The 27,928-nt window shown below is 50.4% G+C and overlaps 1 protein-coding gene across 5 annotated transcripts in view; it reads left to right on the top strand.

Moving 5' to 3' along the window:
• Nucleotides 1-27,928, top strand: part of RBM19 (RNA binding motif protein 19) — a 176,820-nt gene that overhangs the window by 7,919 nt on the left and 140,973 nt on the right. For all 5 annotated transcript variants that reach the window (XM_049865132.1, XM_049865129.1, XM_049865131.1 and 2 more), the window contains exons 7-17: nt 3,544-3,624; nt 4,482-4,560; nt 5,462-5,533; nt 6,936-7,139; nt 8,544-8,674; nt 9,779-9,900; nt 10,673-10,769; nt 11,706-11,816; nt 13,246-13,446; nt 15,583-15,703; nt 25,250-25,413. In XM_049865132.1, coding sequence (XP_049721089.1) covers nt 3,544-3,624; nt 4,482-4,560; nt 5,462-5,533; nt 6,936-7,139; nt 8,544-8,674; nt 9,779-9,900; nt 10,673-10,769; nt 11,706-11,816; nt 13,246-13,446; nt 15,583-15,703; nt 25,250-25,413 — 1,383 coding nt within the window. The remainder of the gene's footprint in view (nt 1-3,543; nt 3,625-4,481; nt 4,561-5,461; nt 5,534-6,935; nt 7,140-8,543; nt 8,675-9,778; nt 9,901-10,672; nt 10,770-11,705; nt 11,817-13,245; nt 13,447-15,582; nt 15,704-25,249; nt 25,414-27,928) is intronic.

Below are 27,928 nucleotides of genomic sequence, written 5' to 3'. Positions count from 1 at the left end.
GCTTCAGGTCTGCCACGTGCTTGCTTTGTGACGCTGGGCAAGTCACTTCTTCTCTTTCAGCTTATCTCCCACTACACAGAGCTGCTGCCTGCCTTCTGGAGTTGTGGGGCATAAACGAGCTGGGCGATGGGTATGAGAGTAGTATATTTTGTATTTAGTAACAACGTAGACAAATGTGAGCTATCATTCACTGATGATGATAGATAAAATCATCATACTTGCCATGTCATTGGATCACATAACAATCTCTGGAGCAGAGATTCTTGTTCAATTTTACAGGTGAGAAAACTGAGGCCCAGACACGGGAAGTGGTCTGCCCAAGGTCGTGGCTGACAAGTGGTAGAGCTGGGACTGAGACCAGGGCTACTGAGCTCCACAGTCTAGATTACACCTCTTCTCCCACCTTGTGTCCCCTTTGCTCAGAGAAAGGGCAATGCGACATGTAGCTGTGGGTCCCTGTTCCCTCACTTCCCGAAAGAACGGTTGAAAGCCTCAGCTCTCTCCTGCCCTTAATTTCAGAGCTCCCAACTCCATCTCCGTCTTCTCTTGCTCTCCTTCTTTCCCCTCCCTCAGAGACTTATGGGTTCGAATCCCAGCTCTGACACTTAATAGCTGTTTGACCTCAAGTGAGCCTCTAATCATCTGTAAGAGTGACGCTTGTCATAGCACTGGTCCCTGTATCCCAGATCTGAAACCCCTATGCCTAAGTGTGCTTTGGAATTCAGAAATTTTCATATTTCAGAAAGGTAACCCTGTACCCTGTGCAATGTAGCACCCCCAGTGGGGTTTGGGGCAACACTCCGTAATCAAGCACATTCGTTTCTGCAGACTACATGGGATAAATCTAAACTATAAATAGCCTTGGAGTCCCTGGGTAGTGCCAACAGTTAACATGCTCAGCTGCCGGCTAGAAGGTTGGAGGTTTCAGTTTGCCCAGAGGCACCTCAGAAGAAAGGCCTAGTGATCTACTTCCAAAAAATCAGCTATTGAAAACCCTGTGTAGGTTTTAGAGATTAGACCTTTGTCAGATTTGTCATAGCCAAAAATTTTTTCTCAGTCTAGATTCACTTTTTACTCTTTTGGTGAAATCTTTTAATGAGCATAAGTGTTTAAGTTTTAGAAGATCCCAGTTACCTAACTTACCTTCTCGTGTTGGTGTTTTGTTAGCTATGGCTTGTATCCTGTTGATGCCATGTATAGGTTTTCTAGTGTTGACCCTGTTTTTTTCCTATGATCTTTTTTTTTTTTTGGTTTTATGTTTAGGTCTTTGATCCATTTTGCATTCATTTTTGTGTATGGTGTGATTATGGGTCCTGTTTCGTTTTTTTTTTGCAGATGGACATCCAGTTTTGCCAGCTCCATTTGTTAAAAAGACTGTCTTTTCCCCATTTAATGGACTTTGGGCCTTTGTCAAAGACCAGGTGACCACAGGTGGATGGATTTTACATCTGGGTTCTCAGTTCTGTTCTGTCGATCGCTGTGTCTGTCATTGTACCAGTACCAAGCTGTTTTGACTACTGTAGTTGTATAGCAGGTTCTGAGGTCAGGTAGTACAAGTTCTCCTACTTTATTCTTCTTCTTCAATAGTGCTTTTATTCTTTTCTTTAATAGTGCTTTACTTATCCAGGGCCTCTTCCCTTTCCATATAAAGTTAATGATTAGTTTTTCCGTCTCTTTAAAGAATGCAGTTGGTATTTGGATTGGGATTACATTGTATTTTATAGATTTTTTTGGGTAGACTCAACATTTTCACAATGTTGAGTCTACCTATCCATGAGCATGGTATGTTTTCCATTTATGTAGGCCTCTTTTGGTTTCTTAGGGTAGTGTTTTGTAGTTTTCTTTGTATAGGTTTTTTACATCCCTGCTTAGATTTATTTCTAAGTATTTTATTTTTTTAGGGGCTATTATAAATGATGTTGTTTTCCTGATTTCCTCTTTGTAGTTGTTTTTATTGGTGTATAGGAATCCAACTGATTTTCATATGTTTATCTTGTATCCTGCCATTCTGCTGAATCTTTCTGTTCCATCAATTTTCTCATGGAGTCTTTCAGGTTTTCCATGAGTGGTATCATAACATCCTCAGATAGAGACAGTTTTACTTCTTCCTTACCAATTTGGATGCCTTTTATTTCTTTTTCTTGCTGTATTGCTCTAGCTGGGACTTCCAGCACAGTGTTAAATAGGAGTGGTGGTAAATGGCAACTTTGTCTTGTTCCTCTTCTCAGGGGAATGTTTTCAGCTTAAGAATGATGTTAGCTGTTGGTTTTGTATAGATATTCTTTATTGTGTTGACAAATTTCTCTTCTATACCTATTTTATTGAGAGTTTTTATCAAGAATGGGTATTGGACTTTGTCAGATGCCTTTTCTGTGAAAATTGAGATGATTGTGTGATTCTTTCATTTTATTTATGTGGTGGATTATGTTGTTTGATTTTCTTATGTTGAACCATTCTTGCATACCTGGTATGAATCCTGCTTGGTTGTGGTGTATTTTTTTTTTTTTTTTTTGATGTGATGCTGAATTCTTGAGGCTAGAATTTTGTTGAGAATTTTTGTATCTGTATTCATGAGAGAGACTGGTCTGTAATTTTCTTTTTTTGTGATGTCTTTCCCTGGTTTTGGTATCAGGGTTATGCTGGCTTCATAGAATGAATTTAGAAGTATTTCTTCCTTTTCTATGTTCTGAAATAGTTTGCGTAGCACTGGTGTGAGCTACTCTCTAAATGTTTGGTAGAATTCTCCAGTGAAGCCATCTGGGCCAGGACCTTTTTTGGGGGGAGGGGGGGAGTTTTTCTTAATTACCTTTCCAATTTCTTCTCTTGTTATAAGTCTGTTCCAATATTCAACTTCAGTTTGCGTTAGTTTGGGTAGGTGGTATATTTCTAGGAGCTTGTCCATTTCTTCTAGGTTTTCATATTCATTGGTGAAAACCCTATGGAGCACAGTGCGGCTCTGACACACATGGGGTCACCATGAATCAGAGTTGACTCAACAGCAGCTGGTTCTAACTAACCTCACATTGGCTCAAGTCAGGCTTAGCTGGCAAATGAGTTCAGGGCAGGGCAGGCTTTGTTGCCAAATAAGTTACTAAACACCTTTGGTTTTTTAGAGCTCTTTGGATTCCAGAATTACTAAAAAAGACCATAAACTCATAGTCCTTATAGGATTGTTAAAAAGATTCCACACACCAGTGTCTGCATTGTGCTTGGCACAGGACAAGCCCTAAATCAGTGACAGCAAATGTCACCATACTTCAGGGCCTCCTTCCCATCGCCTCCTCCCCTCCTTGCAGCCCAGCCCCTGACAGCAGGCCCATCACTTGCTGGGCTCTGCCCCAGCCCCCACTTCAGGTGCAAATGAAGGCTTGGACTCTCCTACCTCCACCTCTGCCCAGACTCTGCCTCCACAGCAGGCATTCCCCAGCTCCCCCTGGCATCGGTCCCTCATTGGGCACTGAAGTACCCAGATGGGCCTCCTCCTGCAGCCATACCAGGGGGCTCACTGTGGCCCATTTCTCTTTCTTCTTTATGGTCACCCAGACAGAGAAACCAGCAACCCAGAAGGATCCCACCACCCCCTACACCGTGAAGCTGCGGGGAGCCCCGTTCAATGTCACAGAGGTATGTGCTTACCATGGACAAGGACAAGCAGCCCTGTGTGGGCAGGAGGTGAGAGTGGGCTGCCAGAGGCGGTCGCTGCATGGGTGCCTCACGATCAGTGGAGGACATGAGCTGGGAGGAATTGGGGACCAAAGCCTGATAAATAAGGATCAGGAAACAGGGACAGTTATCAAGACAGTGGGAGGACGAGTATCCCTCACTGATTATCTACATCTGCCAAAACCCGTTGCCATCAAGTCGATTCCAACTCGTAGGGACCCTGCAGGACAGAGTAGAACTGCCCCATTGAGTTTCCAAGGAGCAGCTGGTGGATTTGAACTGCTGACCTTTTGATTAGCAGCTGAGCACTTAACCACTGCACCACCAGGGCTCCAGTTTTCTACATCAGGGGTTGGCAAACTTATTCTGTTTTAAAAAAAAAAAAAAGGCCAGCTGTTAACTACTTAAGGCTTTGTGGGCAACATGGTCTGTGTCGGAAGCCCTGGTGACATGGTGGCTAAGAGCTATGGCTGCTAACCAATAGGTTGGCAGTTCAAATCCATCAGGCACTCCTTGGAAACCCCATGGAGCAGTTCTGCTTTGTCCTGTAGGGTCACTGTGAGTCGGAAATTACTTGACGGCAACGGGTTTTGTTTTTGTTTTTGTTTTATGGTCTCTATCATGACTCAATGAACCATCTGCCCCACCCAGGGGCTCCTGACTGAGGATAGACTACATGATTTAAAGTCCAGAGAGAAACTAGAAAGGGGAAAACCCTTTGGAGTCCTCTCTGAAGCCAGGAATTTGTCACTTTATTGGCTTACACTTTTTCTTCGATGGGATTGATAAAAGGGGAAAAACTTTCCTTCTCCTTGCAGAAAAATGTCACAGAATTCCTGGCACCCCTGAAGCCAGTGGCCATCCGGATAGTGAGAAACAGTCATGGAAACAAAACAGGTGAGGGCTAGGATGTTTCCAGGTGGGCCCGAGAAGCAGATGGTGAAGATGGAAGGATGAGATGGATGTAAAGATGGTTGGGTAAGGGAGGAACGTTTTAAGGACAACCATTTTTTCCCTGTTTGTGGGCCTCAGATCTGTAGATACGCTCAAACTGGTCAGGGCAAGGTTGCCTCTTGTCACCCACCTCAGCAGCTGGTGTGCAGTGACGCCATTTTCCCGTGTTTCTCTTCTCTCCCCTCCTCACCCTTAGCTTGCGCTTATTCCGGCAGGCTCACCTATTCTGTTTAAATGGATGTCAGCAGGTCCTGGGGGTTGCTGAGCCAGGTCCATTGGCACCTCTGCTGGTGGGCAGTGATCAGAGCTGCTGAGGACATGAGCGTGTGGTGTTGTCCCCAGAGCTGCACTCTCCCCAGGTGTCTTATCTTCCTGGGGCTGCTGATACAAAGCCCCACAGGCTTGGCCTCGTTAAGAGCCCTGTAGCCTTGGATAAGGTACTTGGCCTCAGTTTTTTCATCATTGCAGTAGGGACAAGCCTATCTCCTGAAGTTGTGAGGACTCAGTGAGTTAATAAGCTTGCCACATTTAGAACAGCGCTAAGCCCAGACTTGGCCAAGGAGTGGCAGTGACCCGGGATCAGGGCGAATCCGAAGGGAAGCCAGGGACGTCTGTGTTTCTGACTCCTAATCTAGAAACTTCACCCACAAAGTCAGGCCATGGGATCTCAGTACTCCCCGCCAAGGGAGATTGGGCTGGAGGGTGGCAAAAAGAGAGCTTTCTTCTCCACCAATTTTTGCTCAGATTTCCCTAAATATCTGGCACAGTGTGCGGGTTCATCTGTGGTGCCTGCTGAGAGTCTGCGGGGCCTGCAGACTTCACCTGTGTCACTGTCCTCCCCCAGGTTACATCTTTGTGGATTTCAGCAGCGAGGAGGAAGTGAAGAAAGCGCTAAAGTGCAACAGGGAATACATGGGTAAGGAAGCCCAGGAGCGCCGTCTTTGAGGGTGGCAGGCTTGGTCATTCATTCGCCTACTCCACAGATTTTTATTGCACGTCTGTGATGTACCAGGCACTGTGCTGGGCTCTGGGAGATGGCAGTGAGCAGACAGACACAGACCCTGCCCTCACGGAGCTGACACAGAGTCAGCTTCCACAGAGTTGGGAAAGGCGGGCATAATCAAATAAATAAGCAAAATACATGGGCCCTGTGGAGCAGGGAGTACAGGCCCTGTCACGGCCCATCCATAAAAGTCAGCAAAGGGGAAAGCCTTGATGGTGGATTGTAAAACTGTAGCTATAGCATGCTTGGCCTCTGGGATATACAGACCAAAGAATTTGTCTTTCCAGACCTCCCTTCCTTTATTTCCAGAAGAGTTTATGTTTTCTAAATCAGTGGAAGAAAAAAAAAAGCAAGACATGGTCCTTGCTATAGAAAAATGCCCAGCAAGCAAGGATTCTGGAGAGGACCAGATTGAAGGGGGTGTATTTTTAAACAGAATTGTGTCTTCTTGGGCCTCACAGAGTAGTTGTTGGAACAAAAGCCAAAGGAGTTGAGGGAGCAAGCTTTGTGGCCATGGTGGGTGCCGGGGGTTCCTGTAGAGGGAACCCCAAGTGCAAGCTCCCTGGCTGGGAAATGACTTGAACAGTGTCCGAGGACACAATCTCTGATCGTCCCCAGCGTGGATGAGTGATTCAGGTCTAGCCGTTGACCCCCAGTGAAGACACCAGTTAGGGGAGGTGGGCAACCTAAGGGATCTGGTTAGCAAGTCCATTAGTAGGGGTAGGTTGAGCACCTACTGTGTGCATGTGGCAGATATGGGAATAGTCACAGTCTGAGTGGGCATATCGGACAATGTGTGTAAACAGTTAGCTCAACCACCAAAAAATCTCTTGCCATCGAGTCAATTCCAACTCATAGTGACCCTATGGGACACTGCCCGTAGGATTTCCAAGAAGCAGCTCGTGGATTTGAACTGCCGACCTTTTGGTTAGCAGTTGAATGCTTAACCACTCACCACCAGGGCTCCAGTTCCGTCAGCAGTACGTGGTAATTGTCCAGTACCGTGTTGTCACATAAGACCTTTCCCAAGGCAGGGCAGCCAGAGGTGCCAGGGCTGGTAGACAGCGTCCACAATTTACAGAGTGTGTCAATGTGTTGTGGGCCGTCCTAACACGGAACTTGGAGGATGAGCGAGGTTCAGGGCCTTCCAGTTAAGGCTGCTGTCCTGGCTGCAGAGGGTAGTGTCTGGTGCTGTCATCAGCTGCCTTGGCCACAGCATCTTGGAGGGCAGCAGAGAAGACTTTGGAATCCCCGGTCAGGAGTCGCTGGCTTTCCTGGGCCTCCCCACGGAGCCCTGACATCTCTCCTCATGCAGGTGGACGCTACATTGAAGTGTTCAGGGAAAAGAGCAGCCCCACAGCCAAGGGGCCCCTGAAGCATGGTGCCAAGCCCTGGCAAGGCCGGACGCTGGGGGAGAACGAGGAGGAGGAGGACCTGGCTGACTCCGGGAGGCTGTTTGTGCGAAACCTGCCCTACACCAGCACCGAGGAGGAGCTGGAGAAGCTCTTTTCCAAATATGGTATGAGCTCGGCCTCCAGGCTGCTGCAGGCTCTGCGGGCATATGAGAGCCGGTGCCAGATGCAGACGCCCCGGGGTCAAGTCCCAATTGGCCTGCCATGAGCTCTTGGCCTTGGGCAAATTGGTTCCATTTTCTTATCTGTAAAATGAGCCTAATTTCCCCTGAGCTGCTGTGAGGAGTCCGTGACATGATGCTTTCCGGGGGTTAGCGGGGCACACAATCCAAGGTGATGTTGCCGGTGTCTTTTGCTGTGTGAACTCTTAAGATCTTAACTCTCCCTCTCCAAACTCAGACGCAAAGCAGGCTGGATAAGTCTTTTTTGGAGATTCCCTTGCTGTCTGAGTTCTCAATACTCAGTATTTGAAATTCAGTCACCGTATACATATGAATGAAAACAGTGTCCCTTGGTATCTGGACTCCTGGTCCTGAAGCCTTGCTATCCAAACTGAGCATCCTAATAGATTTGACAGCGAGGGCTGTTTTTATTGTTGTTGCTGTCGTTACTATTATTTTGTATTATTGTTTGTGCTCAGGACGAGGACTTGAAGGCTTGGAGAGCAGTGTGGTCACACAAGCCTGGATTTGGTTGTAGGGTTACAGTTGGGAAGGAAAGCAAGTTAGGGTTCAAATGGGGGTGAGGCCTTGATGCTTTTGAGGTCCCCTGCAGTGCCTCCCACTTCTGTTCTTGTGGCAGGCTGTGGGTTGTGGAGGACCACGAAGGTTTGTCCAGTGCCCGGTGTGAAAAAATTAGTGTAACGTCTTAGCCTGTGTCCGCTGCTGCCTGTGCCTGCTGGATCCTACCACGCTGGCTGGTGCCCTGGCTTACCTGGGAGGGCCAGGAGAGGGGATCACTGATGGACTGAACTTATCCATTTGGGGAGACAGAGACTGAGAAGGGGGGCGTGGTCACATCCTGGTGTCAAGAGTGGAAACACAAATTGAGAACTGATTTGCTTTAATTTGAGAATGACAACAGTATAGGAAACAGTTACGTGCATTAAGCAAGTACCAAGCACCGTTGAGTGTGTGAACACATTTGACCCTCCCCAGTGCCTTTTTTTTTTTTTTTTTGCTTAGTGCCTTACGAGTTAGGTACTATTACTATGCCATTTCACAGCTGAGAAGACTGAGACACATGGAGGCCAAGTCCCTTGCCTAAGGCCACACATGTAGCAGGTGGGGCGGCTAGGGCTCAGCCCAGGTGCCTCGACTGCACTCTGCCTCCACTCTTAGGATAGATACCCCTGACCTTCGAGGTCGGCCTCGCAGCAGGTGTAGGCGGTGGCTGGTTGAGAGCAGTAGTTCAGTGCTCTCAGTTAAACCAGTTGCCTTATTCATGCCCAGCACTGTTTTCACTTGGAACTCAGGCCCAGCCCTGGTGACTGACACTTGTCCTGTCCTCAGGCCCCCTGTCTGAGCTCCATTACCCCATCGACAGCCTGACCAAGAAACCCAAGGGCTTTGCCTTCATCACTTTCATGTTCCCCGAGCATGCCGTGAAGGCCTACGCCGAGGTGGATGGGCAGGTGTTCCAGGTGAGTGCTGGCCGGCTGGCCGTGTGTGTGTGTGAGAGAGAGCGAGAGCATGTTTCAGGCCTAAGAATACTCACAGCGATGGTGTGCCAAGCCGCCACCTCACATGCGCTCCTAGCATGTGAGCTCCGTGCAGGCAGAGCCGGGTCTGCCCCACTTGCTGGTCTGTCTCTAGCATCTGGAACATTGCCTGACACTGTAGGTGGTCAAAAAATATTTGTCAGATGAATAGCTGTGCTGTCCATCTTTAGAAATATCACCTTGAAAGAGGAGTAAGGAAGAAAGGAATTTTGATGTAGTTGTATTAAAACGGCCACAGTAGGACATAAGAAACTCTTCTTCTTTCCAGTAGCCCCAGGTTATGTGCTGAGCAAACATCCACTGATCCCCAGGCTGCCCATCACCCTGTTTCCTCTTTTCCATTCGTCCACTCCTGATTTATTATGTCCTGTGATCGCCAGGCCAGACCAGGCACCTCCTGGCATGCCGCTCACACTCTGGTTCACATGTGCAGAGGCAGGCGGGCGCAGAGTAGAGTGCGAGGGGAAGGCTGTGCGTGTTACATGTAAACTGATTGGAGCATCGTTTGTGAGGCCATGTCAGATGACCCCATCACAATGTCAGGTCCCTGTGTCCTGTGGCCAGGCCCCACTCAGGGCTGAAGTGACCCTGTGGTCATGCTACCTGCTGCCCCATCTTCTCTGTGCCCCTTGGCCAGGCCCCTGTTCCAGGCTGAGGGTGGCCACGTGATCATTCTGCCCGACTCCTTGTCCTCCCTGTGGCTACGCCTCCTCTAGGCTGAGGGTGGCCATGTGATCATTCTGCCCGATTCCCTTTTCTGCCTGTAGCCAGGCCCCTGTTCCAGGCTGAGGGTGGCCATGTGATCATTCCATCTGACTCCTTGTCCTCCCTGTGGCCAGGCCCCCTTTCTGGGCTAAGGTAGCCATGTGGTCGCGCTACCTCATGCCTCGTCCTCCAGTCAGGGTTTCAGCACTGGGTCCAGCTCAGATGAGGAGGCTGACATCCTGGGACAGGAGATGGAGGCACCTATCCTGACCCCTTGAGGGCAGGCCTTTGGTTTACCCCCTTCCTCTTGCCCTCCTCCAGGGCAGGATGCTCCACGTGCTACCATCCACCATCAAGAAGGAAGCCAGCGAGGATGCTGACACCCCGGGAGCATCGTCCTATAAGAAGAAGAAAGAGCTCAAGGACAAAGCCAACAGCTCCAGGTCCTTGTCATCTGCTTAGGATCTCTGAGACCCTGACCCCACCCTTTGCAAGCTGCCTGGCTTCTCTACTTCTGATGAGTTTGCTTTTTGCCCATAACTTTGCTGAGCCTCAGTTTCCTCATCTGCAAAATGGGAAGAATAATAGTATCTCACCTTTGGGTGGTGGCAAAGACTAAATGAGTTAATATATGCAAGGGGTTTAGTACCTGGCACAGAGTAAGGGCTTGGTAAATGTTTGTTGTTGTTGTTAGCTGCCATCAAGTCGGCCCTGACTCATGGCAACCCCAAGTACAACAGAATGAAACGATGTCCAGACTTGTACCATCCCCATGATTGGACAGTGTTTTGTGATCCATAGAGTTTTCACTGGCTGAATTTTGGATGTAGATCGCCAGGCCTTTCTTCCTAATCCTCCTTAGTCTGGAAACTCTGGAAGCTGGGACAGTGGTGGTTCAGCGGTAAAATTCTAGCTTCCCATGCGGGAGACCTGGCTTTGGTTCCCGGCCAGTCCTCCTCAAGTGCAACCACCACCCAACTGTCAGCGGAGGCTTGCGTGTCACTGCGACAGATGTCGGGCCGTTAGTACCATAACTACTGTCATTGACTTCAGGCCGTGTGTACTTAGCTCATGACAGGTATGTTGGAGGAAGGAGGCGGCTTTCAGTGCTGAGACAGGTCTGCCTACGAACCCATCTCTCCAAGGTTTTGGTTGTGAGAAAGCATTCCCTGTGCTCAGCATTGTCTGACCTTCCCATTCTGCCTCTGTCCTCAGCTCTCACAACTGGAACACGCTCTTCATGGGGCCCAACGCCGTGGCCGATGCCATCGCCCAGAAGTACAGCGCCACCAAGAGCCAAGTGTTTGACCACGTGAGTGAGAGTCCCATCCGATCCTCCCAGCTCTGGGCCAAGCTCAGGGAGAAAGAACCAGCACAAAGGCAGTGAGAGGCGGGTGGTGCTATCCTGGGGCAGGTCTTCCATGAGCTCAGGGCCCCTCATGCCAGTCATGGGTGTCTTCTTGGCCTTCCCAGAGGGCCCTAGGAGTGGGAGCGGGCATCCACCCAGCCCTCCTCCCTGGAATCATCCCAGTGCACCCTTCAGTCCTGGCTTCTCATTGTGCGGAGCCACACCAGAGAATATGAGTGATGCTTGTATCAACAGGTGACAGCCCTTGCACTGAGGTGTCCTGGGCACCGTGCCAGGGGCTTCCTGAGCATTGGTGCATGTCACTGTCACTACAGTCCTATAAAGTAGGTACTCTTACTATCCTCATTTTCTAGATGAAGAAACTGAGGCCCAGGGGTATAAAGTAACCTGTCCAGGGTCACACGCCAGGAAAAAGCTGGAGTTGGCCAACCCCTGCGTCCTCACTCTGAACCACATCACACACCTCTCTGAGAGGTGCCCAGCCCCTGGGCTCCCAGTCCTTGCCCTCCCCCCGTTTCCTTGGCCTCAGAGACTCTGTGGAGAGTCATTGCTCTCTGCCCTCCTGCCCTAGGAAAGTACCAGTTACTGTCAGGTTGCTTGTGACTCATGACAGCCCTGTGTGTGCCAGAAGAGAGCCGTGCCCCACAGGGTGGTTAATGGCTGGGGTTTTGGTGGTAGATCACCAATGCTTTCTTCCGAGGTGACTCTGGGTGGGCTCGACCCCCCTACCTTGTGGCTAACAACTGAGTTTCCCATCCGTGTGGGTGGGTGGGGCATTGAAGAGTCCGTCTTCATCCAAGCCTCCTCCTCCCACTGCTGGAAAAAGGGAGGGCAGATTGCTGACAACTGACAGGGTCTCTTACTGTCCTCCCACCACAGGAAACCAAGGGCAGCGTGGCCGTGCGCGTGGCCCTGGGGGAAACTCAGCTGGTCCAAGATGTGAGACGCTTCCTCATTGACAATGGGGTCTGTCTGGACTCCTTCAGCCAGGTGAGTGTTCCCTGCCCAGCTCAGCGAGCCACCAGCCATGGGTGACCGTCCTCAATCAGGGCAGATGCTGACGGGCTTGAAGACCTAGGCTTTCAGGGATTATTATGGTTCATTTTTAAATTGTCTCTGAAGAAAATCATAGTGTCATGGGCTCCGACCATGACCTTTCTGACCTAGGATTCTGTCACTCAGGGACCATGTGTTCCCTGTGGTTCCCCACACAGATCAGAGGAGGGGCAGACATCCCCCTGTCCCTGCTCTCCTCTGCCAGTAACTTACCAAGATTTTAACCTTGCTGGAATCTAGCGGTTCATTCAGAGTTCAGCATCTCCACGTGCTTATTCTCCACCAGTAGTAATTCTTAGAATCATGGATGATTAAAGTCTTCGAGGGCCTGGGAAAGCAGCTGACACTCTCCCTCTCATTTTACAGACTGAGGCCCAGAGAGGGCAGGTGACTTTCCCAAGGTCAAACCATAAGTCTGTGACAGGACTTTGGACTAAAACTCAGGGCATCTGACCCCCAGACCAACTCTTCATGAGCTTTACTGGGCCCTAGATTTTCACGTTAAAATGGATAGATAAATGGATAGGTGGGTGGATGGGTAGTTGCTTGGATGGATGGTGGATCAGTGGATGGATGGGTGGAGGGAGGGAGGGAGGGAGGGAGGGAGGGAGGGAGGGATGGTGGTGGATGGGTGGTTGGTTGGATGGATAGCGGGTTGGTAGATATAGTTGGATGGATGGATAGATGGTTGAGTGGATGGACTGAACAAATAACATTTATCAGGACTTATCAAAGCCAGTATTTCACTGGGCTTTGCAGAAAACACCGGCAGGAAGCGATAAGGGGAAGGGAAGAAAACTAGCACAGGATGTACTATTAAGCTTGTTAACAAGATGGGCAACTGATCTCAGTCTAGGGGGGGAGCTTGCAAAACTCCACCTCAGAATTCTCTCACCCAAATGGCAAGGATACACCCATTCCCAAGAGTCGTGGGTTGAGGGCTGCCCCCACGGGGTGTCAGTTCCATGACCCACAAGTGGCAGCAGGTGGATTGCAGTTTCAGGAAAAGCCCTTGGCACTGAGATGTGAATTGTGGCCACTGAAAGTCTGGGCCGGAGCACCCTGAGAGGTCCAGTGAGGGGATGATCAGGCACTGGTCAAGTCACCTACCACTCCTGGGTGGAGAGGGCGGGATTTGACCCAGGGGTCCTGCTCCTAACCACTCCGCTAAGCTACCCCTGCTTCCTGAAGTGGCATGCCAGAGAGAAGGCAGGTCCTCCTGGGTCCACTTCCAAAGGGCCTTGGTTTCTGAGCTCCCAAATAGGGTGTCTCGTCTGGAGACAACCACAGAGCAGTACTGTGTCCTGTGTCGGGGCCAGGGCCCTCCTCCAGTCATCCAGGCATGTTCATTTCCTCCCCGCAGGCTGCAGCAGAACGAAGTAAGACTGTGATGCTGGTGAAGAACCTCCCCACCGGCACCCTGGCGGCCGAGCTGCAGGAGACATTTGGCCGTTTCGGCAGTCTGGGCCGCGTGCTGCTGCCGGAAGGTGGCATCACCGCCATCGTGGAGTTCCTGGAGCCCTTGGAGGCCCGCAAGGCCTTCCGACACCTGGCCTATTCCAAGGTAGGAGCACCCGGAACCTCAGAATCTGTCTGTAAAAGGACCAGCAAGACCTAGGCAAGGGAGAGAATTAGACGAACTGGTGCATCGACGGTTCTTAGCACAGGCCTGGCACGGGGTAGCGCTGTCAGGAAGCACCCGTCTCTCTCGTGGCTGTGAGCGTTGCCCCAGCAGCTCCCATCGCCAGCCCCGCAAACCACTCTGAGTGGAAGGAACGTGAGAGGGACGCTCCAAACCGTCCTCCAGGAAGAGTCCTGCCTCCTTGTCTGGGCCTGGGCTTCCTTGGCTTTCTTTTCCCATGTCAGTTTGCATCATCACCCTTGGTGCTTTTGGTGCCTTGTACCTATGATAAGTAGGTCAGTTCTACAGGTAGAAATCTCTCCTGCTTCTTGGTACAAACTATCCAGTCTTTGATTAGTTTGCTGTGAGTGGCTTAAAACAACAGCGGTCTCTTCCCTCACGTTTCTGGAGGTGCAAAGTCTGAAATCAGAGTGTTGCCAGGACTGTGCTCCCTCCGTACGTTCTAGGGGAGGATGCCGTGCCTCTCCCAGCTCCTGCTGGCTCCATCTGTCCTTGGCTTGTGGCTGCATCACTGCAGTCTCTGCCTCTGTCTTCATGGGGCCTTCTCATCTCTCTTCCTGTCCCCTCAGCTTGTCTCCTACAAGGACAATTGTCATTGGGTTTAGGGCCACCCATGTAATCCGGGATGATCTCATCTCGGGATCCTTAACTGAGTGACATCTGCAGACCCTTTTCAAAATAAGGCCCTGTCCCAGGTTCTGGGTGTTAGGACATAGACATGCCTTTGTGGAGGCCACCATTCAACCCACTACAAGGAGCTTCTGTTTATCAGGCCTTCTGTGCTCTGCAGACCATGTCCCCAGTCATCCATAGAAGTTGGTATCCATGTCCCCGTCTGGCAGATGAGGCAATGATGTCATATCCTGTCCCACTCAGCCCCTTAATTATCCCTAGCTCGGGCTCTGTGCCCAGGAAGCTCACCGGAAGCTGATCAGTGCCTGAGCTAGCACAGTGGTTCTCCATCTGGGGGCCCCATGAATAAGATGTGGTGCCCACCATCTCGTGAGCAGAGTGTGGAAGCCATCCTTTCTTCTGCTGCTGTTTTGTGAAGAAATTCCCATCACCAGAGGCTCTCAGTAGAGTGTGACAACAGGCACAGCACCTATTTGAGAGCACCTACTAGGCGACACCTCCTGTTTGTGTTGAGCAGCTTCTATTTCCCTGACTGGTCCCAACCACAATATTGCGATCCCTACTTTGCAGATGAGGAAACTGAGGCCCAGAGAGGGGCAGGCTGTCACCTAAGGTCGCAGCTAGTAGTTGCTGCAGCCAGCTTTCGAACTCTATCTTACTGCAAAGCGTGTGCTTGCATGTAGCATGAAATTGTGAAAGGTTCAGAAAGTGTGTGTGTTGGCAAGTCTCCCTCCACCCCATCCTGCAGCTACCCAGGTGCCTTCCCATGAGGCAGCTATTATCAGCATCCTGTTCAGCCTTTAAAGTATGTGCACGCACACATACCCATACACGTGTGTATACATGTTGTTGTTGGGTGCTGATTCCAACTCGCAGCAACCCCATGTGACACAGTAAAACTGCTCCTTAGGGTTTACTAGGCTACAGTCTTTATGGAGGCAGGTCACCAGGTCTTTCTCCCACGGAGACAGTGGGTGGGTTCGAACCGCCAACCTTTTGGTTAGCAGCCAAGCAATTAACTGTTGTGCTACCAGAGCTCCTTGTTAAAAATGCTTCTGTGTGGAGAGAGAAAACATGTTCCCTTAGCCACCGTCCTACACTTCCTCCAGGAAAGCTGCCCTTTAGCAGGGACTCTTGTCTCCTACCATCTCACTCCCCATTTCATAGTCTGATTAAACACAGTGGGGGCCTTGAAGCCACCATATGTGCAAAGATAACAGAGACGTGGCCTCTCTCTGGGCCCCAAGATGCAGAACGGGGCCCAAATGTTGTTTCAGGATTAGACAGCATGTAGGATTCTAGGCCCTTCCTCTCCTCCTCCATACTCTCTGACCCTTAGGATCTTTATCTGTTGAGTGGGACCTAGTCCCTCCCCAGCCTCAGGCTGTGATGAGGACCCACATGCCAGCTCCCCTGTCTCTTCAGTTTCACCACGTCCCCCTGTACCTGGAATGGGCTCCAATGGGCGTCTTCTCCAGCTCATCCCCGCAGAAGAGAGAACCCAGGGACGCACCAGAGGATACAGACAAGGTGGAGCCAGAAACCGGTAAGAGCTGCGTCTGAGCTTACGATGTCGGGGGGCAGAGCAGGCAGGGTGAGGCAGGAGGGTAAGGGGCTGCACGCACGGTCTATCAGGTGTTTGGCTGGAGGCTCTTCTTCATCCTGTAGAGCACTGGGGCCCAGACTCTGGGGTTTTATCGGTTTGTAAAATTAAAAAAATAGAGCATGGAAATTATGGGTGCCACATGGGGTAGCTGACATTTTAGTCTCTCAGTTAAAGGTATTAATGAAAACAAAACAAGAATCTGTTAATGGAGCCCTGGTGGCAGAGTGGTTAAGAGCTTGGCTGCTAACCAAAAGGTTGGCAGTTCAAAACCACGAGGCACTCCTTGGAAACCCTATGGGCCAGTCCTACTCTGTCCTGTAGGGTCACTGTGAGTTGGAACCAACTTGACAACACCTAACAACAATAGGAACAGAACCTGTTAATAGGGATTGAGACAAGACCCAAAAAGCAAACCCACTGCCATCAAGTCGATTCTGACTCAAAGCGACCCTATAAGGTTTCCAAGACTATACACCTGTATAGAAGCAGAACGCCCTGTCTTTCTTCCATGGAGCTGCTGGTGGTTTCAAACCACGAACCTTTCGGTTAGCAGTCGATTGCTATAACCACTGTGCCACCAAAACAAGTGAAAAATATCTTCTTGTTTCCTGTATTGACCAGGATGCCTTATGATTGAGGGTGACTGTTTTATTGTTTTTGGACTGGAACAATGCCCTCTGGTGCCCATTAGACTGCAAAGATAGTAAGGAAAGGAAAGCGGTAGCCCTAGGGCCAGACAGGGCCACCCCACCCCTTTGTTAATGTTTCACAGTTGGGGTGGGGGAACACCATTGACATTTGGGCCTGGACAGTTGTTACTTGTTCTGCAAATTGCAGAACATTTAGCATCCCTGGCCCCCACCCACTGAATGTCAGGTGTGGCCCCTAGTCGTTGGCATTCTGGATGCCCCCTGGGGGTGGCACAGCCCCAGTTGAGAACCTCTTAGTCTGGGAACCATGACCATGTCTTAGAATCAAAGACTCTTAAGAAAGTTGGAAAGGGCTATGGAGGTCATCTTACAGAAACGTTTAAGATTTTGCCCACCAGTAATATCCCCCACTTTTCCCCAACTGGGTTACCAGTTGTTTAGTTTATTAAATAAGAATGACCAAACACTAGACAGATAATAACTCCCCCATCTCTCATCTCCATTGTTCTCATGAAAGAAAAAGTATTTTATTAAAAAGAAAGAAAAGCTAGGAGTCAAGGAGCGAAATTCTCAGATTAAAGAACAGTCCCTTCAATTGGAAAGACTTCTGGATATGGAACCTGCCCACTTTGTCTCCATTTTCCATTTCATCGAGATGGCTAAACCTTCAGGAGCAGCCCCATCGGTACAAGGCATCTGGGGACCACCGATCTGGGGCCTTGTCCCAATTGGGGTATAAACGTCATCAGTCTCTTTGCTTTTTGGGAATTCATAAACAATCCCTAGTTATTAGGGTGAACAACTGTTGGTATAAAACCCTTCAGAAGCCCCTCAGCAGCCCTCTTCCTGTGAGTTAGGTTTGTCTGCAGGTTGGATTAGGGTTCCCTTCACACCCTGCTTCAGCTCCCATCAAAAATAATTATGTAGTCGTGCTTTTTTTAACCAGCCACTACCCCGCAGCCATCACTGACCTTGGTTTTCACTGTGTTTCTACCCTCGAACCTGAGTAATAACTTTTTAGCCAATAGCCAGTCTACGTTTAAAGCACAAAGCTCTGCCAGGATTGAGGGGCCCTGAGTATGCTGTAGGCCCTGAGAAAAAACCCAAACCAGTTGCCAGCCTGTCAGTTCAGACTCGTAGTGATCCCATGTGTATACAGTAGAATTGCTCCCTAAGGTTTTCTAGGCCGTGACATTACAGAAGGAGATCACCAGGCTTTCTTCCAAAGCACCTCTGTGGATTCGAACTGCCAGCCTTTCGGTCAGTAGTTGAATGCTTAATGATTCGTACCACACAGGGACCTGAAGGCAAACCCAGTGCAGTTTTCCAGCCTGCGGTGGGCCTTCCCAAGTTGACTTCTTTGAGGTGGTCATGCTTATGTGCCTGGCGACCTTGTCCTTTCACTCTGTTCTTTTATGACACTTGTCACAGTGGGTATTTATCCTGTCTATTTGTTTGTATCTTATGGGTTTAATATCCATCTCCTCTGGTAGACCATAAACTGCAAGGGCAGAGAACAGGGCTGTCTTGTATACTGCTTTGTGCCCAGCACCTCGGAGGCACCTGGCAAAGAGTAGATGCTCCATGAGTATGTGTGGAGGGAGGGAGTGAATTAATGAAGAATGGACACCCTGTCTCTCCCTATACTTTTGAGAGGTCAGGGCTGGGCCACACCTGTCTGAGTCTCAAGCCTCTGGCACATAGTAACCAGTAAACCAGTTACCGTTGGGTCAACTCCGACTCACGGTGAACTCTGTGTGTCAGAGCAGGACTGTGCTCCAGAGAGTTTGCAGTGGCTGCTTTTTCGCAAGTGGATTGCCAGGCCTTTTTTCCGAGGTACCTCTGAGTGGATTCAAACCTCCAGCCTTTTATTTAGCAGCTGAGCATGTTAACGGTACCAGCCAGGGAACTCCCGGGCACACAATAGGTGCTTAGTATGTTTGGAGGTTTGTTTTCCGTTGTTAGCCCAGCCTCAGAACATGAGCAGTGATGATAACAACGATATCAACCAGAGTAATAGTAGCAGATCCCGTTTATGGGTCTTTATACCTACCCCTCCTCTTACCCTTCGTCTTGTTTCAAACGCCTGTCGCTGCTGGAGTTGCATTGTGAACAGTTCCCGTCTGTCTGTCTCCCCCACTAGAACGTCCATTGCCATGGTGGATGCCTTTCGTACCTTGCTCTCACTGCCATATCCCCTGCACCCAGGGAGTGCCTGGTGCCTCGTAGGAGCACAGTGAGTGCATTCTAAGTGAATCCGAGGGTCAGAGCATCATTTGGGTGCCCAGCCGGTACGGCACACCTGGCATTTCTCATAACATGAAGTCTAGAGCTCCTGGGGAAATTGCGAGTGACTTCTGAGAAGAGGCCCTTGTTATGCTCTCCTGGCTCTCTGGCTGGGCAAGCTACCGCCCTAAGTCTTAAGGCTTTGGGGAGGATATAGTGAGATGGGGCACGTAAACCGCTATTGAACCAAAAAAAAAAGTTGCTGTTAAGTCGATTCTAACTTGTGGTGACTCCCTATGTGCGGAGTAGAATTGTGCTTTTTAAGGTTTTCAAGGCTGTGACCTCTCATGAGCAGATTGCCAGGCCTTTCTTTTGAGGCACCTCTTCAGTGGGTTCATCTGCCAACTTTTGGGTTAGTTAAGCGCTTAACGATTTATACTGCCCAGGGCCTCCAGACCACCATGACAGTGATGATTTTGTTAATTCAGCAGCATGAGCCGGCGTGGGTGGTCTGTAACTGACCTCCAGCTTCATGGCAGCTGCTGAGCTGCGGTGACCGAGGCGGGTGCCACACAGACCCTGCTCCCCGTAAGCTCCATACTAGTGGGGGGAACAGCTGAAATGTCACAGGTAGTAGTAAAGTGGCCCCACAGTGGGGAATGTTGTGGAGTACAAAGACAGGGGCTTCTTGGAGTCAAAGCAGGTTCCCATGCCACCCCCAGTACCCCTTGACTCTCCAGGCCCCAGGTACCCTTCTCAGCCCTACGTTTCTCGAAAGCCTCTGTATCTCAGAGGGACCGGCTCGTGACTCAACACAAAGGTGGCCTCAGAGCCAGGAGAAGTGGCCCAGGTTGGGACCTGGAAGCTGTCTGCTCCTTTTAAGCCTTGCTAAGCTCCACACCAGGTGAATTCCCTCAGAGCCTACCTCAAGGTCCTCTTGGTGCCCTTTCTCGGCCCTCTTCCGCACCTTGCACGTGCATCCCCTCCGCTGCGGCGCCTGTGTGCTCCAGTTCACCGGCTCCTCCCACCCTGTCCACTTCACATTGTTCCTGCGTCCATCCTGTGAGGAGCAGGCTGGGGGCTCTGCCAGCCGCAGCCCTGGGTCTCCTGCAGGGAGGGAAGAGGAGGAAGAGAGGAAGCAAAGGAAGACAGCGTGAAGGGAGAGAGTGGACTTCGCCTTTTTTCACCCCCACCCCCTTCCTTTCTGGAAAGCTCTCCTGTTCTCAGCACCTGTCTCGAGGGAAGGGGACAGCGTGTTTTATCTCCCCACAACCAAGACCCTCACCTCCAGATAAAGGGCTCCGAGTGGGGGGAGTTCCTGGAAAGCTGCTTGCAACTGATAACAGTCTTTGCTGTCAGCCTTCGGTGCGGCAAGCTGGTGGAGGGGAGGGCGCCGCGGGAAATTCTACGACCTGATTATAATAAAGCCCCGAGTGGCTCTGCGTGACTGGATTGGATTGTACAAACCACAGATGGAAGCACATTCTCCCCTGGTCCCCCGGCCTCCTCCCACCCACCTTGCTTTTAAGCCCCCCACTTCACCCCCTGGCCCATTCCTGCTTCCTTCCTCACTCCCCTCTTTCTGCTGCCTGATTTTGTTGGCAAACATCTTTGTGAGTTTCACAGTACCTTGTTTTTCTTTCTAGATTTTCCTTGGTCTCTTCTTGTGCGGCCAGGAGCAGAGGTGTTTTGTCCAACGCCCTCTGGTTCCTTCACCTTGATGCACCTGGGTTCTGCACCTGTCTGAACGCAAGCGTCTGTACAGCAGGACCTGGCCTGGCCTGGGGGGAGCGAGAGCTCTTCCCAGGGAGCTGTGTCCTTGTCGGGGTGTAGCAAGAACATAGTCCCCAGGGTCCCTAGCCTCTGAGGTGTAGGGCTCGCTGTCCTCAGGAGCCAGCACGGGGGAGCCCCTGTAGGGAGAGGTGGGAACAGAGCTGCGGGCTCCCTGTGCCGGCCTGTTTTGTCTCTCCTTGCCGCAGGGTTAGGGATTTGCCACACTTTCCCCTGGGTTTCTCATCCGGGCCTGGCTGGGCGGTGCGGGCAGGAAGGGTGGCATTAGGAATAACACTGTTACTTACCAGCGATCATGAAGGTGGCATGGGACCGGGCAGCGTTTCATCCTGTTATACCTAAGGTCACCATGAGTCGGGGCTGATTCCAAGGCAGGTGACAGCAACACCGTTAGCCCAGGCACTGTGCTCGCAGGTGTCTGAAGTAATTCTCAGACTCAGCCTGCAAGCAGGCGCTCTTGTTGTCGTTCTCTTTTTAGATGGAAGGAAGTCCAGAGAGGGTGAGTGACTTGTCCATCGGGCCCCTTTTGTCAGCAGATCTCTCAGTACTGTGGCGCCCTCACCCTGTGAGTTCTTCCAGCTTCCGGGGAGGGGGGCTCACAGGTACGGAGAGGTAAGGGGAAGAACAGACGTCTCTGGAAGCGGCCAGGACCTGTGCTCCTGGAGGAAGGCCAGGGAGCGTTTCAGCATCTTTCATTCCAAGCGAGGTGTTCCTCCCGCCTGGCTGTGTTGCCCTACTTGGTTGTCCTCTGCCAGGCGTGTTGGTTGGTTTATTAGAAGTGGGAGGAGCCGATTGAGTCTGCTCCCAGGCCAGCTGGAACTCCCAACTAATAGTCCTGGGCCCCCAAGACTCATACGAGGCCCTTCAGTCCTCTCACCCATTCTTCCTGGGCTGGGGTTGAGGGTGGCCGGCCCACTGGAGCAGGGGTTCATCTGATCCTGGGGTGCTGGCCAATAGTACCTCAGCTCCAACAGTAACCTTAAACGTCATGGCAGGGTCAAGTCTGGCCATGCTGAGAGTTGCTGGGCTGCCCTGAGCTGTGTCTTTGTGAAGCTTTTTGGAACCATCTGGATTGCAGGCCCCTGGGCAGAGGACAGAGCCCTGGTGGCACAGTGGTTAAGAGCTCGGCTGCTAACCAAAAGGTCAGCAGTTCAAATTCACCACCCACTCCTTGAAAACCCTATAGGGCGGTTCTAACCTGTCCTGTAGGGTCGCTATGAATTGGAATTGACTCAAGGGCAGCGGGTTTGGTTTGGTTTGGGAGACAGAGCACAACGGAGGGGAATGGGCCTTTTCCCTGTGCAAAGAGGCCTGAGGGCAGGCTGGGTGCAGGGGACAGAGCATGGAAGCCCCAAGGAGCTGCTTTTGTTGCTGACCACTGCCTGGTTCACAAGTCACACACCTCTGAGCTAGTTGCCAAGATTTAAAAACCAGTGTTTTCTCATAAACTGCTGAATTTTCAGCTTCTCTAGAAATTTCTGGGCATCTGCCCACACCGGGCGGGCCTTGCCACGTGGCAGCAATTGTTTGGTGCCGAGAAGAGGCTGCCACTGTAGATCAGGTGTGAGCGTGAACTCTGCGCTCTCCCGCACCCTCAATCGTAGGCATTTCTGTGGTCTGCAGAAGGAGCGCCGGTGGTGCAGTGGTTAAAGCTCTTGCCTGCCAACTGAAAGGTCAGCGATTTGGGCCCATCAGCTGTTTGGCAGAAGAAAGATGTGGCAATCTAATTCCATAAAGATCACAGCCTTGGAAGCCCTCTGGGGCAGTTCCGCTCTGTCCTATAGGGTCACTGAGCTGGAATTGACGGCAACAGGTTTGGTCTGGTCTGGTCTGGTCTGGTCTGGTCTCTGGTGAACGAACCTCTCACCCACTAAAGGTGCTTGAGACTTCGGATTCCAGTGCAGCTGCTCACCGAGGCTTCCCTGGGCTGCCCATCTGGTGTGGTTCTGTGGTCATTATGGAGATAGTATATTTAAGGCCCAGCCCCTGAGTGGCGTAGGCATTGGTGTTTGGCTGCTAACGAAAAGGTTGGTGGTTGGAGTCCCAGAGGTACCTCGGAAGAAAGGCCTGGCTGTCTGCTTCAGAAAAATCAGCCATTGGGAACCCTATGGAGCACAGTTCTACTCTGATGCACATGGGGTCGCCAGGAGTCAGAGTCGCCTGGACAGCACCTGGTTTACTGGTATATTTAAGGCATCCACCAAAGTGCCAGGCACATCATTGGGGGCCCAGTCATGTCCCCTCCTTTCCCTTTTCATCTCTGGAATGCCGAATGCCAGAGAGAGCCAGTGGGGTGGAAATATAATTCCCTCGAAGGTCATGTCTTTCCTTTCTGTTGAAGTTCTCAGCCAGGACCTGATCTTGGCTGTTGCATAGCTTTTCTTCCCAGTTAGTAGTAGTACTTTAGTACACCCTGCTTTGCTTTGAAAGTTGGGTTATGAGTCCAAATGGCCACACCATGGAGTCCCTTGTCGGGGAAATTGTGTTCCTGTCTTAGGTGGGTGAGGGGCCTTTATGGCAATTTTTCCTTTTTGTCCTGGGGTGGGAGTCTGTGGTCACCCCCAAGGGAGAGCCAGGGGTGCAAGGCTGCGTGTTCAACTGATGTTCAAGAGACACCATTATCACTGTAGCCATTTCCATTAAGGGCTTCAAAGGGGTGTTTAATGACAAAGCGGTTGAAGCTTAACTAGGACTTGAAAGCATTAGGCTTGTATCAGAAAGGGCAGGGGAAACGACTTCAGTGCCGGGCGCTGAGAGCGACTGGGTTGGATTTGAGCCTTAAGAAGCCCGTTTGGATCATATAGACGTTTGAAGTATTTGAGTAAAGGTGTGTGGTGCAGATAGTTAATGCGCTTGGAGGTTTGAGTTCACCCAGAGTTGCCTTGGAAGAAGAGCCTGGCAGCCTACTTCCGAAAAATCAGCCCTTGAAAACCCTAAGGAGCACAGTTCTGCTCTGACACACGTGGGATCGCCAGCAGTTGGTAGGCGAGTCGATGACCCCTGGTTACTGGTGCGTGGGAGAAGGGTTGTTTCCATCCGCGGTGTGGTCAGGGCTGCCTCTAGGACCTTTAAAAGCTGCTTCCTGGGTCCACTGCTGGTCGGGGTGTGCAGGGTTTAACTCTCAGGCCCACTGCCTAGATAATGAGTCTGAAGACTGCCCTGAAGAGTTGCTGAGACAGGTTTTTATTTCCTGGGGGAGACGAACATAGCTTCAGAGACCTTCTCTGTGGAGACGGCTTTGTACCCAGGCCCTGGTCGTGTGACTTGGGGAAGTTGGGGGATGAACCAGACTGAACATAGTTCCTCACAGTGGGGCTTCTCAGGTCAAGGTGCCACCTGCCCCAACCTGCGAGGCTTCCAGCATCCTGGGATGAGAACCAAACTCTTAGCAGGGCCGGCCTGGTCCAGCCCCTGAGAACCCTCCCGTCCAAGCTCTGCCCACTCCCCCCCAGCTCCCTGCACTCCGGCCCCATCTGCCCTCCGTGACTCACAGCTACGCATTTGCTCTTCCCTCTCCCTGCAATGCTGTTCCTTGAGGCAGTAATGGTACAAAGGGGTAGATCTGACAAGAGAAAGCTACAACCACCCATAATCCTATTCCCCAAAAATAATGGGAAGGAAATGCACTGCGTGGTCCTTGTTATCTCTTCTCACGTGTGTGGCATGCACATGTGTTTCTCAGAAATAGTGTGTACAAAATTATAACTTTATTGTACGTTAAGTACCGTATCTTAATTTTTCTCTTAATTTTGTATCTAATAAGCATCGTTTGTGTCATTAAACATTCTTCGGGAACATTGTTTTTAATGGCGACGTGTTACTCCACCTTTGGTGGTACTGTCACTTTCCTCATCTGTTGTGAACATCTAGTACTGTTGTTGTTTCTTGTTTTTCACTATTATGTGTAATTTGGTTTTAATACTTTGTGTAGAGATAAAATCACTCTCTCGTATGTATATACTCCTTTAAATACTCCATGGTATATGGGAAACTTCATGGGTGTAATCTCTCTTAGATTCAAGGGGTATTTAGAACAGTCTAAGTTTTGCTCCCGTTTTCTAACTTTTGAAAAGTTATAAGTTATTCTTTTAGTTTGAAAGTTCGCTAAGTGCCGGGGTTTTTTGTTTTGTTTTGTTTTGTTTTCAGGAAAAATAACGTATTTTGCTTGGAGCCATGGTTCGATGCAACAGTCCGCGTAGTACTTATTTTGGAGTTCCGGTTACTCTGGCTTAGTCCGTTTAAGGTTGTTTCATATCCTTCCCCCTTTAAAACGCAGACGGGACAGGACAGCTTCTCTGTCTCTCTCTCTGTCTCTGTGTCTCTCTGTCTCTGTCTCTCTGTCTCTGTCTGTGTCTCTCTCTCTGTCTCTGTCTCTCTCTGTCTCTGTCTGTCTCTGTCTCTCTGTCTCTTTCTCTGTCTCTGTCTCTCTGTCTCTGTCTCTCTGTCTCTGTCTCTCTCTCTCTGTCTCTCTCTCTCTCTGTCTCTCTCTCTCTCTGTCTCTCTCTCTCTGTCTCTCTCTCTGTCTCTGTCTCTCCCTCTCTCCAGAGTTCCCGAAGCCCGGCACCAGTTGAGAACTGCAGTGTGCTTTCCTGATGCTGCTTACAGAGGCAGAGCCCCCTTGATCTAGCAGGTTCTGCGCTTCAGGCCCTGGGACCTAGGCAGATTGTTGTGTTGTTAGTTGCCGTTGGGTTAGCTCCGACTCGTGGCAACATTGTGTACGGCATCATGTACAGTCCTGCGCCATCTTCGTGATCGTTGGTATGTTTGAGTCCATCTTTGGGAATCAGACGTCATTTAACGGATTTGTTTTGGGGTCTAGTACCAGGCAATGAGACTCCAGAAGGTGAAAAGCCAGTGGAGCGGGGAGAAGATGACTCTTCGGCAAAGATGGAAGAAGAGGAGGAAGAAGAAGAGAGCCTTCCAGGGTGCACCTTGTTTATTAAAAATCTCAACTTCGACACAACGGAGGCGACACTGAAGGAAGTGAGTGATTTGTCAGCTGGGAGGAAGGCCGGGGTGTGGGATGGGAAACTCCATGTTCACTGCCTTTGTTCTGCCTTTAAACATGACCTAGAAGGTGACTCATGATCACATGTAGTTTTAACAACAGCCAGTAGACACCTCCTTCGTGTCTCTACTGGGATGTCGAGTTGACCCCTCAGCCAGAGACTTAAGCAGCAGCAAGCCCAGACTAGGGGGCGAGAGGGGGCATATCAGCGTGTCTAGGGAAGTGTGGGGACCGGAAAAAGTTGTAGTCAGTGTTAGGATTATGTATGTACAGAACAAATCCCCCAAATTGAGTCTGTGATGTAAATGCCCCAAAAATGAATGTCATCACAGTCCTCCTGGCTAGAGGGGACATGTAGGAGACATATCGGCGTGTGTGTCTCCAGGAGCCCTAGGTGGGTGAGATTTCTGAATTTATGGGAAGAGGGCATGGGGAGAAAGGATTGAGAACACGGAGTAGGTGTTTGATAAGAGCCAGATCAATGGGGGCTGAGGTTTCTGGAAAGAATTGGGCCTCTACTTCTAGCTCCCACCATATACTGCAGGGGTCCATGGGCATAGAGGATCTGGGTCTGCAAGCTCCCACACTGGACTGGGATTCCGTATGGGGGAGACTCTTCATTTCTGTAAGCCGGGATTGGCAAAAAGTAAAACACTTCACCGACGTTTTTGAGTGAACAAGTGAGTAGTGAATGAATGAGTGAGTGAATGAAACAGCAAATGGATACGAGTGGGTTGACAGCCATGAGCTGCCTCTGGGAAGAAAGGTGGCCGTAAGGATTGAGCTCCTGGTTTCTAGAAATTTCTGCATGCTCTAAACTTCTGTAGATGGGTTCAGGAGGGAAGACGGTGTCCTCTGAACTGTGGAGTCAGGAACGCAGTGGGTGATGGGAAGGGGCCCAGCGTGTATCTGAAGGAAAAGATTGGGATGGGGGAGAGGCATGAGGTCAGAGCCGCTACTCTGAGACCACCTGGCTAAGGCTCTGTGGTGTGACTGCCTCTTTGCCACCCAGCATGGCAGCAGACATAACTGGACCAAACACAGCAGCATTGTAAGGAGCAAAGATTCTCTTTATTGAGCAATTGGAAGTTCACCCTTGGCCTTTTCTTTGGCTACTTCCAGAATCAGTTTTTGTTGTGTTTTTAAACAGAGGCACACATCAGTAGTGTCCAAAGCGTATATAGCTTTGAATATGTCAAGCCAACTTGCAGTTTTGTTTTTGTTTTTCTGGGGTGCAGGCTCTCTGGGTCTGATATGGGCCCATCATTATTAGAAATCATTGTTTCCTGGGAGCCCAACCTTCAGCCTAAGAGCATTCTCCAAATTAAACAGTTCTGGAGCTGGAAGGCACAGCCCAAATTACCTACTCTAGTTTCTTCATACTGCAGATGTGGAGACCAAGCTTCAGAGAGGCCAGTTCGCTTTCCTGAGGCCATACAGCTGCAACAGGCACTCTAGAAGCTCTAGAGAATAGGGCTGTGGTGAAGGGTTGGAATGCCTGGGCTCGGATCCTGGCGTCACCCCTTGCTAACGTCATGACCTTGGGCCAGTCCTTTATCCATTCCTTGCCTCAGTTTCTCCCTTTGTAAATGGGGATGTTAATAGCACCTACTCTTGGACTCTTAAGGATTTGATTAGGAGGAATGAGATTAATAATCTCAGTAAAGCATTGGACACAGTACCTGGCATATACGAGGAGGCCCTGGATGGCAGGGTTAAACACCCGACTACTAGCCGAAGTGTTGGCAGTTCAGACTCACCCAGAGGCACCTCAGGAGACAGGTCTGATGGTCTGCTTCTGAAAGGTCGCAGCCTTGAAAACCCTACGGAGCACGGTTCTACTCTGCACACATGGGGTCGCCATGAGTTGGAATCAACTCCACAGCAGCTTAGCAACAACACCTGGCATATAAAAGCCTGGTAAATGCTGTTGCTTCTGGTGTTGGTTTAGTATTTGCCGGTGTTTGTGCGGGTATCAGTGGCTTCATCAGGAGTCTCCCGCCCCTCTGCTTCCTCTTCCTTCATTCCGTGACCATTTGCTGGACACCTGCCCTCCCTGGGCCCTGTTCTGTGGTACTGAAAACAGCAGCGAACAAGACAGACCTGGGTTTTGCCTGGGGCAGAGGGAGAAAAGATTGGGAACATGGGGTGGGTGTCTGGACGAAAGGCCTGGCTATCTGCTGCTGAAAGGTCATAGCCTTGAAAACCCTATAGAGCAGTTCTACGGTGCACACATGGGGTCACCATGAGTGAGAATGGGCTTGATGGCAATGGGTTTGGGTGTTTTTGTTGTTCTTGTTCCCCAGGAACTTGGAATTGAGTCTGGGACACAAGGAAAGGAAGCGAAGTAGCAAGTCAGTGATGTGAAGGTTGAGTGGCGGGGGGTTCAGGAAAGGAAGTAGTCCCTGAAGTCTAGGGGTGACTTTAAAATGTTTTATTTAAGTTATTTTGGCATTAGGTGCAGGGGCCAGTGAGAAGGGTCAGGATGCA

This window comes from Elephas maximus, chromosome 22, assembly GCF_024166365.1.
Source record: "Elephas maximus indicus isolate mEleMax1 chromosome 22, mEleMax1 primary haplotype, whole genome shotgun sequence".
Lineage (NCBI taxonomy): Eukaryota > Metazoa > Chordata > Mammalia > Proboscidea > Elephantidae > Elephas > Elephas maximus.
This window is presented reverse-complemented; position numbering and strand designations above follow the sequence as displayed.